This window comes from Nuphar pumila, chromosome 2 (assembly GCF_984573655.1).
Source record: "Nuphar pumila chromosome 2, dmNupPumi1.hap1.1, whole genome shotgun sequence".
Lineage (NCBI taxonomy): Eukaryota > Viridiplantae > Streptophyta > Magnoliopsida > Nymphaeales > Nymphaeaceae > Nuphar > Nuphar pumila.
The window spans coordinates 139,842,138-139,857,233 of record NC_143250.1 but is presented as its reverse complement, the minus strand read 5'-3'; the positions used below and the strand labels follow the sequence as shown (position 1 = coordinate 139,857,233).

Below are 15,096 nucleotides of genomic sequence, written 5' to 3'. Positions count from 1 at the left end.
TATGTAACTTGTCCATAAGATGTGTTTTGAAAGTTGTTGGTTTAATAATTGTTAGAAGCAAGGTTGTCCATATTGTACGATACGTACCATTACCATAAAGAAAATAGATACGAGATACGAGTGTGTATCGTATGTTACATGTGTGACACTCTAAAAAAAGGGCCGAAACGTAATTTTTTTTCATTTTTGGGTTTTAAAGACCCCTTGAAGGCCGACTCCTTCATTTGTGTAGAGGCTATTAAAGAGGTACCTACGCACCTTAGGACTCATGAGAGCGATTTGGAGACTCATCCGTGCGCAACAGAGAGGGTTTTTGTGATTTCATCGAGTGCATTTTCACCATTTTTCTACTCAAGAAAGTGGGTTAAGGTAAAAAAAAATCTATTTTTTACTTTTTATTGAACTTTTTTGGGAGAAGATGGCAGCAAATGATCAGGCATGGCAATGGGGCACTTGAATAATGAGTGAAAATCGAGTGCAACTATTGTCATACTGTCATTTCGGGTAGTATCTCTCAGTTGAAGCATCATTTAGTTAGGACACATTTAAATGTTGTGACATGCACGTCAAAGACTTTGTCGGATGTCATGAAATGGCAATGTTGGCAATTACTTACTGGTTTGAGAGAAAAAAAGATGAATGAGGCAAAAATGGGATATGGTCAACCTTGGGAGGACGAAGATGAGCTCTCTACTTCTGATCCTACAACTCCTAGCATAGCATCAGAAGTAGGAAATTTTGCAGTGAAGGGGAAAGCTATAGCTGGTGCTAGTAGTAGTGTCGCGATCACAAAAATAAGAGGAAAAGAAAGAGAAATAGGAGGGAGTTCTTTGAGAGGAGGAAGAGCTAGAGGCTCTATTAGGAGTTTTTTTCCTACCAAGATTGCCCATGGGGCGCAACCTGATATTCGTATTACTATGACTACTCAACATTTATTCAAACAGACAAATATCGTGGTTCGGAGATGGTTTTATGATGTATGCATTCCTTTTAATGCGGCAAATTCATTTCATTTTCAGTCCATGGCAGATGTTATAACCAGTATTGGGCTTGAATACAAGATGTCTTCATATAATGCTTTGAGAGGAAAGATTTTAGATGTTAATGTGAATGAAGTCAAGGCTTATTGGAATGAGATGAGACATCCATGAAGAGAGACCGGGTATAACATCATAGCAGATGGGTGGACAGACAGAAAGTCGAGGACTTTGATAAATTTTCTTGTTTATTGCCCCAAAGAAACCATGTTTTTAAAATCAATTAATTTGTCTGATACATCCACGACAACAAATGTATTGTTGAGGTTTTTGAAAGATTGTGAAAAAGGATCCTCAAAACATTGTACAGTTCATTACTGATAATGCAGTGAATTATAGGGCAGCTGGTAAAGAACTAACAAAAAATTATAGGTCATTCTTTTGGATCTCGTGTGGTGCCCATTGCATAGACCTCATGCTTGAGGACATTGGCAGCATGGATGAGATATGACATACAGTTAAATGCTGCCAAACAATTACAAAATTTATTTATAATCATGCATGGGTTTTAAGCTTAATGAGGAAGTATACTAATGGTGTTGAGTTGATTCGTAATGCAATTACTAGATTTGCTACAAATTTTTTGATAGTGCAGAGTCTTGTAAAGAATAAAAGTGCACTTAAAAAGATGTTTTCTTCAAATGAGTGGAATGCATACCCTCATTCCCAAAAAAGAGTCAAGAGAAATTATAGAAATTGTAAGGTTATACCAGGAGAAAGTGTAGCTACTCAACATAGAGTCTTAATTTTAGATCTTAGAATTAGACAATGCCGCAAAAGGGATAGACATAGGATAGATCCTAGAATTAAGTGGTGGGCACTGAAAGGAGCTAAACAAGGAATGTTTGTAGAGCAGGTAGTTAAGGAAGTTGATTGGTGTCTCGAGGAGGATTCAGAATCAATGTGGAATAAGATAGCGGGTGGTATGAGAAAAGTAGCTAAGGAGGTATTGGGTGAGTCTAAAGGCGGTGCACCACTAGGTAAGGATACATCATGGTGGAACGAGGATGTCAAATTAGCTATTAAGGTTAAAAGAGAGTGTTATAGAAATCTAAGTAAGAGTCGTGATAATGAGAATTTGGAGAAGTATATGATAGCAAAGAAGGAAGCTAAAAAAGTTGTTCGAAACGCGAGGGCTAAGGTATATAAGGAGGTTTATGACAAGTTGGATATCAAAGAAGGCGAAAAGGATATTTATAGGCTTGCAAAGATGAGAGATAGGAAATCGAAGGATTTGGGTATGGTTAGATGTATCAAAGATGAAACGCAAAGGGTTTTAGTCAAAGATGAGGAGATTAAGGAGAGATGGAAAGATTATTTTGATAAGCTATTTAATGATAGTCATGCTCAAGATCTTGGAGACTTCTCCATTCCTTTTCATGAGATAAATCGTGACTTCATGCGCAAGATTCAAAAGAAAGAAATTGCAGAGGCTTTGAAGAAAATGAAATCAAGAAGGGCAGTTGGCCCAGATGGTATACCTATCGAGGCTTGGAAATGCTTGGGAGAGAAAGGTTTAGAATGGTTGACAAATCTTTTTAACTTGATTTGGCGAACAAATAAGATGCCTAATGAGTGGAGGAAGAGTACTTTGGTGCCTTTATATAAGAATAAGGGTGATATACAAGATTGCACAAACTATCGTGGTATAAAACTCATGAGTCATACTATGAAACTTTGGGAGAGGGTGATTGAGTCTAGGTTGAGGAAGGTTGTCATGATATCGGAGAATCAATTTGGTTTTATGCCTGGAAGATCAACTATGGAAGCTATACATCTTCTTAGACAACTTATTGAAAGATATAGAGAGAGGAACAAAGATTTGCATATGGTTTTTATTGATTTAGAGAAGGCATACGATAGAGTACCTAGGGACGTTCTCTGGTGGACAATGATGAAGAAAGGTGTTTCTCTCAAGTACATTAGTATAATTAAAGATATGTATGAAGGAGTAGTAACCAATGTCCGCACTTGTGGAGGGGTGACAACCAATTTTCCGATAACGGTTGGGTTACATCAAGGATCTGCTTTAAGCCCTTTCCTATTTGCGATAGTGATGGATGAGCTTACGAGATCAATTCAAGAAAATGTACCGTGGTGTATGTTGTTTGCTGATGATATTGTTTTGATTGATGAGTCTAGAGCTGGGGTTAATGCTAAGTTAGAATTATGGAGACAGACATTGGAAGCTAGAGGTTTTAAGTTGAGTAAGAGTAAGACTGAATATATGGAATGTCGGTTTAGTAAGCAACGAAGTAGTGATGGGAGTGTAGTGAAGCTTGGTGAGCAAGATATACCGGTGAATGATTATTTCAAATATTTGGGATCCATCATTCAAAAGTATGGAGAAATTGATGGAGATGTAAATCATAGGATAAAGGTTGGGTGGATGAAATGGAAAAGTGCTACTGGAGTGCTGTGCGATCGTAGAATGCCATTGCGGTTGAAGAGAAAGTTTTATAGGACGACTATTAGACCCGCTTTACTATATGGTACGGAATGTTGGGCTGCCAAGAGACATCATATTCAAAAAATGAGTGTAGCTGAGATGCGGATGCTTAGATGGATGTGTGGAAATACAATAAAAGATAAGATTCGGAACGAAGAGATACGTAAGAAGGTAGGTGTTGCACCCATTGAAAATAAGATGCGAGAGAATCGTTTACGGTGGTTTGGACATATTCGGCGAAGGCCTAATGATGCTCCAGTTAGAAGGCTGGAGAAATGGGAAAATATATTAGTTAAAAGAGGTCGGGGTAGGCCTAGGAAGACTTGGATGGAGATGATAGGAAAGGATATGAATGCTTTGAACCTCACCGAGGACATGGCGTTGGATAGAAATGATTGGAGGAAAAGGATTCATGTGGAAGACCCAAAATGAATTTCTTTTTTGGTTCATATCGCTGACCCCAATTGTTTTGGGATGAAGGCGTAGTTGTTGTTGTTTGTATTAGAAGTGAATTTTGGGATTCATGTGTTAAGTTGTTAAGAATAAGTAGATCTTTGGTGAAGGTGCTTCGATTGATTGACAACGAAGACAGACCAGTTATGGGTTATCTCTATGAGGCCATAGATAAGGCAAAAGAGGTCATTAGAGATCATTTAAATGGAAAGAAAAAGTTATATCTGCCTATATAGAACATAAGTCAGAGCTTTTGTTATTCGCAGCATAAGTCAAACATGCAGTGCAAGTGAATGCGAAAATAATTAGAGCGTCTTTGAGCAGTTCATACAAAGTGAAGAAACAGATTAGAGCACAAAAGGCTTAATGACCTCATGAACGTTCGCTATAACCTATGGCTGAGGCAAAGGTAATTTTAAAATTATAAAGTTTATTTGTCATATTCATGTGTTATTTAATATTTTGTTATGCATACAAAACTCAACTAATTTTAAATTTTCATGTTATAGTTTTAGGCAAATACAAAATTTGTCATCAAGGAAGCATAAAGAACAGTTTGATCCCATCAGTTATTGGATGAATGGGTTCAAGAAGCAAACCCCATGAATGAAGAGGACATTCAATGGATAAACGTGGAGGGAGCTCAAGACATAGATGACGAAGACCCCACGTATATTGGAGATGATTTGAATGTCGAATAAGGAGGAGAAGAAGAAGATGAAGATAATGATGATGATAATTGATGGTATACTTTTTAAAAACTTGGTTACTGTTAAGTATTCATTAACTTATTTTTTGTTTTTTGATGAATCTTATGGCATGTCCTCAATTGAAGATATTACTATTGTTCTTGTGAGATTTGATGTTTGGTGATGTGTTATGTAGCTCATAGAGACAAAAAAAAATTATTTTTTTTTTCAAAATTTACAATATTTTATGATACTTAGATTATTTTGAGCCCAAACTATACAGGTAATGATATCATACATACAACCTGTTAAATTATGTATCGATATTTGTAATCTCATATATATATATATATATATAGAGAGAGAGAGAGATACATACACATATGTACTATGTATATATGTATATGTATCTATATATATATATATGAATATATATATTTTTTCTTATCCACCTGAAAAGGGTATTTCTGTAAATTCCTATTTTACGCATATTCCTTTTTGAAATATGCTTGTAACCTTTCTTTTTATTTTATTTTTTCCCATTTATTTTTTCCTTTTTCTTTTTTGTCTTTTTGTATTTCGTGCCACATAGGGAGGCTCCCCAAAGAGTCGTTGGGGGCTCCCAACGACTCTCTTGGGAGCCCCCTATGTGGCTCCTTTGCTTTCTTATAAATAAGGGATTCCCCCTCTTGTATTCTCATGGCTTTGAGTCAAAGCCCAAGTGCTCAATAAAATTATTCCAATATTTTTATGTTGTTGTGCATTTGTGAGATTTTGTGAGTTGTGCTTTTTGTGCACAAGTGTTCTAAAGTGTTCTTATTGTGCATGTGTGCCAAGTTTATTATCAAGAATATTAAGGTCTTGATCTTAGTATCTTGTTAGATATACTTTTACATGGTATCAGAGCCTCATTGAAGAAGGGAAATCGTGCATCTCTTCATTTTTGAAGTGCCTCAAAAAACGTGTCTTCAAGCTATTGGAGTTTGAAATGGATCATCTTCTTCGGCCAATATTTTAGAAGCCTCTTTTATCAAGAAAGACTTGAAAAACTTTTGAGGTACGTGTTATTTTTTATCTTCTACCATCTCTAATGGGTGAAAAAGACTCTCACTTCTCCCTTAGTTTTAAACTTAGTGGTTCAAACTATCATGTTTGGGCCGGCAATATGGAAACCCATATCAAAGGGAAGGGCCTTTGGGGGTACGTTCAAGGTTCAATACCGGAACTCGAACCCAAACTTACAATCATTGAAAAAAGGGATATTAAGATTCTTGAGGGGGAAGATAGACAAAAAGCTCTAGAAGATTATTCAAAAAAGCATGATGAGTGGGAGATGAAGAACTTCAAGATCTTGTCTTGGATTTTTTCGTCCGTAGAAACCAAGATCAACGCCAACATCATTAAGTTCAAAAAGGCCTCTGAAGCTTGGTTGTACCTTGAAAAAATGTATACTTCAAGGGACTTATCACACAAGTATTACCTCCAAAAGAAGGCTTTGACCCTTCAACAAAACGATTTGTCTATTCAGGAATATTTTGCCGAACTATCGTCTATTTGGGATGAGCTTGCTATGCTCGAACCAAAATGGAGCGGAGAAGCAATTGAGTTAAGACACAAACAACTAGAGAAAGATCGATTCTTCAATTTTCTCAATGGACTTATACCCGAATTTGAACAAATTCGGTCCTCGCTTATATCCGCCTTCACATCTCCCTCTATTGAAGATGTAATCACTAAGCTTAGTGGTGAGAAGACCCATATGGGGATTAGTAAGAATAATCCTAGCATCCTTGCTACATCTTCTTCTCAAGATGATTTTGAAGGGGTTAATGTTGTGTCAAGACCCGGGAACAATATGAAGGCTTACAAACCTCCTCATTTCAAAAATCAAGGACAAGGAGGAAATGATCGATATAGCAAAAGAGACTATAGCAAATTAACTTGCCATTTTTTTAAAGAACCTGGGCATATCAAACCCATTTGCCCCAAATGAAAGAAAATCCTTGCTGCGGCTATGGCATCCCAACCAGAGGAACGACCATCTTCATCAAATGGGCCTCTTTCCCTTCAACAAATTGTGGATGCTCTACAACCTCTTCTTAAGAGAAGCATTTCCGGAGCCGCTATGACATCCTCCTCATCTCTCGGTAAGACATCTTGGCTCCTAGATTCTGGTGCATCTTTTCACATGACTCCAAGTGCTTGTTCTCTTTCCGATTTTTCTAAAAACTCTCTTCCATATTTTGTCTCAACGGCGGATGGAACACCTCTTGAAATTAAAGGAATGGGCAATTTTGAAAAACAAGACTTCTTTAATCCAAAAATTCGTCTTATACCAAAACTTAACTTAAACCTACTTTCGGTCTCTCAACTCTCGAACTATGGTTGCGATATAAAATTCTCTTCTAATAAATGTTGGATACAGGATCGCCAGTCCGGGAAGTTGATTGAGGAAGGCTCTAGGAGAGAAGACCTCTAATATATTGATTTTCTCCAAATCCCCAAGAAAAAGTTTTATAATGTTGCTCAAAACAAAGATATTCATGTATGGCATAAGAGACTGGGGCATCCCAACATTATTAAAATCTCTTATTTGCCTTTTATTAAGCATCTTTGTAATGAGAATTTTGTATGTAATGAATGTATTCTTGAAAAATGAAAAGTTTACCGTTTACACAAAGATCCATGTTTACAACAAAATCTTTTGAAATTGTTCACTCCGATGCGAGGTTGTTAAATGCGATGAGGCGAAGCGAGGCATTGAGCATGTTATGAAGCGAGGCGTAAGCCTCGAGGCGTTGGAGCATAAGCTTCATAATCAAAATAATAAAATAAGCTTCAAGACCACTGTTCTCTTATACATACCATCAAACACTTGGCGTGCGTGGCGTCAATAGCTCTGCGAGCTCGATTGGCGATCTATAAGGTCATTTGGCAAGAAGATTAAGTTGGCAATATTTTTTTGTTAAGTCCACCTTTTTCAATCTTATCGACTTCCAACAATAACATATTAATCAGACTCTCATTTCTACGCACCACTCCATTCATGAGTAATTGGTTGTCCTTTATGGGGTTTCTCATCATCCAGATTACTTATGGCTCTGATGCAGTGCTCTGATCAGAGTCCCAACAGAGAATCAATTCGAATTATCTATTTCTTGTCTGATGGTTCAATGAAAACATTGAGATGATAAGAAACATTATGCCAACATGCAGGGTGGCCTTCTATTATAGGACACGAACTGTTAAGGCTGTATCTAGATAACTCATCCAAACCTCAAGAAAGATGATTACAAGCACAAGCAGAGCATGTGAGGAGAAAAGAAGCGTTCTATAACAGAAAGATGGCATTCACAATAAGTGATACTTGCGGACACCCATCCAATACTACAACAGATCCATGATACTGCATGGTTCTGAAGCAAATTGTCAATGCAACAAGGTGTATAATTTCAAAATACAGTTAAAATCATTCAAACAGCAAAGGTTATGGCAGAATTCTTAAAATATGGTTTGCTGCCAATAAAAAAGGTCACACCAATTTCACAATCACAGTACCACTACAAAGTGTAAAGAAAATAGCTGGAAAATTAAACTGAACTCACAGGATTGTTGGCTGTAAGAACAGATGCAATACATAAATCAGCTAGCTCGTCAATTTCCTCCATGTTATGCTATTTCATCTTATTCGTACATCAGCAAGTGCATATCCCAAAAATATTGGATTTAACAGGAAAATATGGCTGATGCACGGATAATCTGAATGTTACAAAAAGCACAAAGTGGTAAACGCCTCATTGCAACGCCTTAGTACCTTGAGTGTGTGTTTCGCCTCTGAGGCGTACGCTTCAGGTACTGAGGCGTACGCCTCTCACAACACTGCTCCGATGTATGGGGTCCGGCTCCTATGATATCTAAAGGAGGTTTCGCATACTATGTTATTTTTGTGAACGATTTCACTAGATTTTGTTGAATATATTTTCTTAAACATAAACATGAAGTTTTTTCAATTTTTAAAACATTTCATATGATGATTTTAAATCAATTCAATAGAAGTTTAAAAATTCTTAGAACTGACACCGGTGGCGAATATCTTTCAAATGAATTCAAAAGTTATCTTGAAAGTTATGATATTCTCCATCAAAAATCTTGTCCAAAAACCCCACAACAAAATGGGTTGGCTGAACGAAAACATAGGCATATCATTGAAACAACTAGAACCTTGTTCATCTCTCAGAATATTCCGAAAAGACTTTGGGTTGAAGCAGCCCTTACATCGGTCTATCTCATAAATAGACTCTCATCTATGTCACATGGGTGCGGGTGCGGGTGCGGGTGCGGGTGCGGGGATTCGGCACTTCCAAAAAACCCGGGTGTGGGGGTGCGGCAGGGGCAAATATATATATATATATATATATATATATATATATATATATATATATATATATGCGAAGCGGGTTTTTTCAAATTTCATTTTATATATAGCTGCACGCACCCATTTCGTCAGGAGAACAGTGGAAATCCTTTACTAAAAAAACCATCATTATCATTTATTATGGAGAGAGAAAATCCTTTACGAAAAAGGATTGAAAAGGCAACTGCTGTCTGCTGTCATTTATTGTGGAGAGAGAAAATCCTTTACGAAATTGAAAAGGCAGGAGTAGCAGCTGCTGTCATTTATTGTGGAGAGAGAAAATCCTTTACGAAATTGAAAAGGCAGGAGCAGCAGCTGCTGTCATTTATTGTGGAGAGAGAAAATCTTTTACGAAATTGAAAAGGCAGCTGCTGTCAGCAGAAAAAATTTTAAAAAAAAAATTCGCAGCCCATTTCGTAGGGCAAATTTTTTTTTAAAAAAAAATCCAAACAAAAATGGACCGAAATGATCCTGGGTGCGGTCAACGCACCCAGGATTGGGTTGACCGCACCCGGTGCCGCACCCGCATCTGCGTCGAGTCGCGTCGACGCGGGTGCGGCACCCTGCTAGCCGAATCCCTGTGACATAGACTCTCATCAAAAATTTTGAACAAGGTTTCCCCATTTGAATGATTGTATGAAAAAGAACCATATTATAGCAGGTTACGGGTTTTTTGATGTAAATGTTTTGTCCTTACTGACAAAAATGATAAACTCTCCCCCAAGGTCATTCCTTGTGCCTTTCTTGGTTATTCCAAAACTCAAAAGGGTTTTCGATGTTATGATATTAAAAATTATAAACTATATGTTTTCAGAAATGTAAGTTTTTTGGAAAATCTCAGTGGTTTTGAAAAACTTGAATCTAATGACGAGAATGTAGACTATTCTTTTCTATTTGATCTTTTAACTGAAGGTGATGAAACTAGTGATGATGAGTCAAATCAGAATGACTCAAGTGATAATGAAACTAGTCCTGTGTCATCTTCATTTCATCAACATGTCAATGAGGAACTGCATAGAGATCCCATAACCTATACTCATAGAGATAGAAATACTTTCAGAAGTGCCCTTGAAAGATATGATGATAGGACTGCTCCTCAAAGTGAGGAAAACCTTCATAGGACCGAAAGACATAGAAAAACCCCTTCTAGGTTCATCTCATATGAGTCTTTTTCACCTAAACATAGAGCATGTTTAAGCGCCATTCATTCTTACATAGAACCTAGAAACTTCGAGGAAGCACAAAAATGTCCTGAATGGATAGCCGCAATGGATAATGAACTCGAAGCTCTGAGAAGAGCCAAGACATGGGTATTTCAAGACCTTCCTAAAGGTAAGAAAGCAATAGGGTGTAGATGGGTATTTAAGGTTAAGACTAAGAGTAATGAGACCCTAGAGAGATACAAGGCCCGTTTGGTGGCAAAAGGATATAGTCAAGAATATAGGATTGATTATGAAGAGACCTTTGCCCGGGTAGCTCGAATGGTCACTGCCTGATGTCTTATAATTGTTGTCTCAATCAACAAATGCAGCATCTATCAAATGGATGTTAAGAATGCATTTCTAAACGGAGATCTAAATGAAGAAGTGTATATGGATGCTCCTCCTGGAATGAAGTCTGCTAAAGGAAAGGTGTTTCGCCTTCGTAAAGCACTTTATGGTCTGAAACAAGCCCCCAAGGCTTGGTATGATAAGTTTAATTCCGTAATGATAGAAAATGGTTTTTCATCCTATTTTACTGATACTGCTTTGTTTGTTAGAAAATCCAATGCAGGGATTGTTATTTTACTTCTATATGTGGATGACATGCTTATAACCGGAAGCGATTCTAAAGGGGTTAAAAGCATAAAATCAATTTTGGTTTGAAATGTCGAACTTGGGATTTCTAACTTATTTTTTGGGTATTGAAGTAGCATACTCTCATAGAGGGTATTTTTTGTCTCAAACTAAGCTTGCATCTGAGATTATTGACAGGTCAGGTATTACTGATGGTAAGGTTTGTGAAACTCCTGCTATAGTAAGAGTTAAAATGAAAATTGATGATGGTGTTCCTCTCTCCGATCCTACCCCCTATAGACAGCTTGTAGGATCGTTGATGTACCTGAGTATTACCAGACCAGATATCTCACATGCAGTTCATACGACAAGTCAGTTTCAGCATGCACCTACTTCTGTTCACATGAGTGTCGTCTTACGAGTCGTAAGATACCTAAAGGGTACTCTAAATAAGGGAGTTTTTTTTTGTCATCCTCTTCTGAGTTAAAATTAATTGTTTATACCGACTCTGATTGGGGAGGTGACCCAAATAATCGTTACTCCACCACTGGTTTTTGTGTGTTCTTAGATGATTCACTGATCTCGTGGAGATGTAAGAAGCAACAAAAAGTTTTTTTTATCTTCGCCTGAAGCTGAATATCGTGCCATGGCAACTACTACCATGGAAGTTGTATGGATTCATCAGCTGCTTAAAGACACGGGGATCACTATTGAAGGACCTACTAAGCTATGTTGTGATAACAAGAGTGCAATTTACATTGCCAAAAATCATATTTTCTACGAGCGGACTAAGCACATTGAAATGGACTGTCACTATATTTGTGAAGCCTACTTGAAAGGAGTTATTAATCTACCTTATGTTACTTCAGAATATCAGTTGGCAGATTTTTTCACCAAAGCCTTATGTGCACCAAGATTCAACTTTCTCCTTGGCAAACTTTCGGTCATCATGCCCTAAGTTTGAGGGGGGGTGTTAAATTATGTATCGATATTTGTAATCTCATATATATATAGAGAGAGAGAGAGAGAGATACATACACATATGTACTATGTATATATGTATATGTATCTATATATATATATGAATATATATTTTTTCTTATCCACCCGAAAAGGGTATTTCTGTAAATTCCTATTTTACGCACATTCCTTTTTGGAATATGCTTGTAACATTTCTTTTTATTTTATTTTTTCCCATTTATTTTTTCCTTTTTCTTTTTTGTCTTTTTGTATTTCGTGCCACATAGGGAGGCTCCCAATGACTCTCTTGGGAGCCCCCTATTTGGCTCCTTTGCTTTCTTATAAATAGGGGATTCCCCCTCTTGTATTCTCATGGCTTTGAGTCAAATCCCAAGTGCTCAATAAAGTGATTTCAATATTTTTATGTCGTTGTGCATTTGTGAGATTTTGTGAGTTGTGCTTTTTGTGCACAAGTGTTCTAAAGTGTGCTTATTGTGCATGTGTGCCAAGTTTATTATCAAGAATATTAAGGTCTTGATCTTAGTATCTTGTTGGAGATACTTTTACACAACCTTGGTTAGAAGTGCACCATATACCAAAAAAAACAATAATGTGACTAATCAATGCAGAAAGCAAGCAATCAATTTCATGGAGATACAAGTAGACAATGAGAAACTGTTGATTCAAGTAGCATCCAACATTGGGAGATCAGATCCACATTATAATACTATTTCCATCATCCCAACCTGCAAAACCATTCTATGCATAGGATAATCTGTTTCAAAGTTCATCATGCAATCCCAACGACCCAAATTGCAGTTTGCCAAAAAATTATTAACGCTAAGAGTACAATCAAGTCATAAATTATGTATTATCAGTGAGGAGCATGAAAGTTTCAAGTTGCAACAGCTCAATTGGTTATCGTCTTTCAGCTTAGGACTTCTTCACCTCATAGGGGAAACATGCCCGAATCATTATCTTTTTCATCTAGAATGAAATCCTTCAAATTTCCAGTTCTGACTGAATCCTAATATCATGAACAAAAGAACAAACTAATGAAATTTCTTGAAATCAACAGCAATCCAAGTAAGGGAAGGAAAGAAGAAACCTACCCATCACCATACCGAGTCCAGAGAAAAGCAGGAACCGTCTTCGGCATCGACGACACGAGCAAAACTTGCGCAGAAGCAAAAGCAAAGAACAAGACAACAAATAGGGCTCTCCCCATCTCCTCTTTTCCACAAGATGTCTTGTTTAATCTTTATCTCTTCTTCCAAATTCAGTAAAACTGCAACACCTCGAACAGACGATAACAAATTCCGATTCAATTAAATCCCACTAAAACCCAACCAAAAAAGGGAAACAAAAGTAACATACGATTTCGGGCTCAAGGGTCAAAGAAACACATTTTTCCTTTGTTTTCTTTTTCTCTCGCCGTAGACACCAATGAAATTTAGCACAAGAAAAAAGGAACACGGAACGAAATCGTGAAGAAGGAAAGCCTAGATCAAATACCAGGACGATAAAGATGCCACGAATGTGAATATCAGGAAATAAACAGATCCAAAAGGAAACAAACCGAAGAACTGGGGTCTCAGAGGGACTGTTGAGATACGGGAGGAGGAGAAAAGGTAACCAGGTGCTTGGTGGTCTCTCAAAGAAGAACTCCCCAAGTTACAAAAAAATCGTTTCTAAGAATTTGCAATCGTGAATCAGGAGAGAGAGAGAGACTCACCTCCCCACCAAAAGGAAGCGACGCGAAGCGGCGGATCGGATGGAAAGAGAGATCGAAGCGGTTGGATCTCTCTCTCTCTCTCTCTCTCTCTCTCTCTCTCTCTCTCTCTCTCTCTCTCTGGTCTTCACGGAAGCGGTGGTATTTGTCCGTCCTCTAGGCCGAGGATTGCAGTCTGCAGGGGGGAATTTTTCATGCAGGATCCTACATTCCTACGGATGTCCCTTACCTCAGATACAGACTCCGTTTTCTGGACAACCTAAATAAGGACTACACTTTTCAGAAAAACTGTCAAATGATGAGCTAGAGCTAAGGTCAGGTGCAACTGGGTCGGATTCGATCTTGATCCTGCTATATCCAATTTCGAATCTAAAATGCAAACAATAGATGTGAGTTTAGTAGATTTTTCAGTAATAATAAGAGATTATTCTCGGTATTTTATGAGAAATCCATTGATGAACTTTTGGATGTTATCTTTTTAAACATTTTTAGATCTAGATCTCGATGGAGGTTATATGAGGATCAACCCCCATGAAACCCAATTTAAAACATACATTTGATATACATAGGATCCACTGGATCTCTTAATTAAATAGGTTTGGATCTAATATATGATCCAAATCTGTAAAACACGGATTCAGTCAAATAAACCCAGTCCAGGTTTAAAATAATTCAGAGATAGAGATCTGGATCATTCAAAATCTTTAAGTCTGGATCAATTAGATAGATCCAATCTTCAAAACAAGTTGAATCCAAGAATGATTCAAATTATTGTACTCAACGGATATAGAATCATATCCAAATAGAAGAACCAACTTTTAAATAATTAAACTATATATATATATATATATTTAAACAAAAAATTTGTAAAGTATATCTATATGTATATATATATATATATGATATTTAGATCCAAGATTCACCTAAGGAGGATCTTATTTAAAATAATATGGGGTTTGGGTCCATTCGGACTCAACTCAACTAAATTTATCGTAATGTTTAAAACACTTTGAATTGGAGTTGAATCCAAAAAATGATCCAATCCAAAAATAATATTAGACTCATATACGAGACCCAGAGGGATCCCAATTGTGCTTAGGAGGTTGGGATCCGCTTGAAATCCAAATGGATCTCAAAAATGTTTTGAGTCCATTTTGGACCTAAACATCCCATAATATATATAAAAGGCATACGTATCTTCTGGATTTGGTAAGACCCAAAGTGGGTCTCACCAAATCCAATACCCAACATCCCCACACCTTGGATTGGAGTTGGATCTAAATGGATCCAACCCAAAATCCAATACGAGCTCCCCACTGCCTCACCCTATATTTAACCCCCTTACCCCATGGTTTTTTTTCATTTAAAACATTAACCTCCCATCTCTCACTAACCCTCTGTAACTGCCCTTGGCATCATCGCCGGAGACAACCAGCGACGACCCATGGTGCCACCCTCCTCCAGCAACATCGTCGTTGCCTGGTGCCGACACCCAGCCGGATGTAAGGCCATGCGGCTATAAGGTAACTCTTGGAGGGTCTTTCTAATAGTTACACTGTTCAAATTCAATAGATGTGTCTCTTGAGG

General features: G+C 37.4%; 1 protein-coding gene across 2 annotated transcripts in view; it reads right to left on the bottom strand.

Moving 5' to 3' along the window:
* The window catches only part of LOC149847332 (uncharacterized), a 35,308-nt gene extending 21,538 nt beyond the window's left edge, over positions 1-13,770 (bottom strand). Inside the window, exons 1-2 of one of the 2 annotated variants that reach the window (XM_089996934.1) lie at positions 13,513-13,770; positions 12,890-13,065 (exon numbers count right to left, since the gene is read on the bottom strand). In XM_089996934.1, the coding sequence (XP_089853060.1) occupies positions 12,890-13,005 (116 nt within the window). In that variant the 5' untranslated portion in view covers positions 13,006-13,065; positions 13,513-13,770. The remainder of the gene's footprint in view (positions 1-12,889; positions 13,066-13,512) is intronic. The other variant, XM_089996935.1, reaches the window with a different exon arrangement.
* Between the last annotated feature and the right edge of the window lie 1,326 nt (positions 13,771-15,096).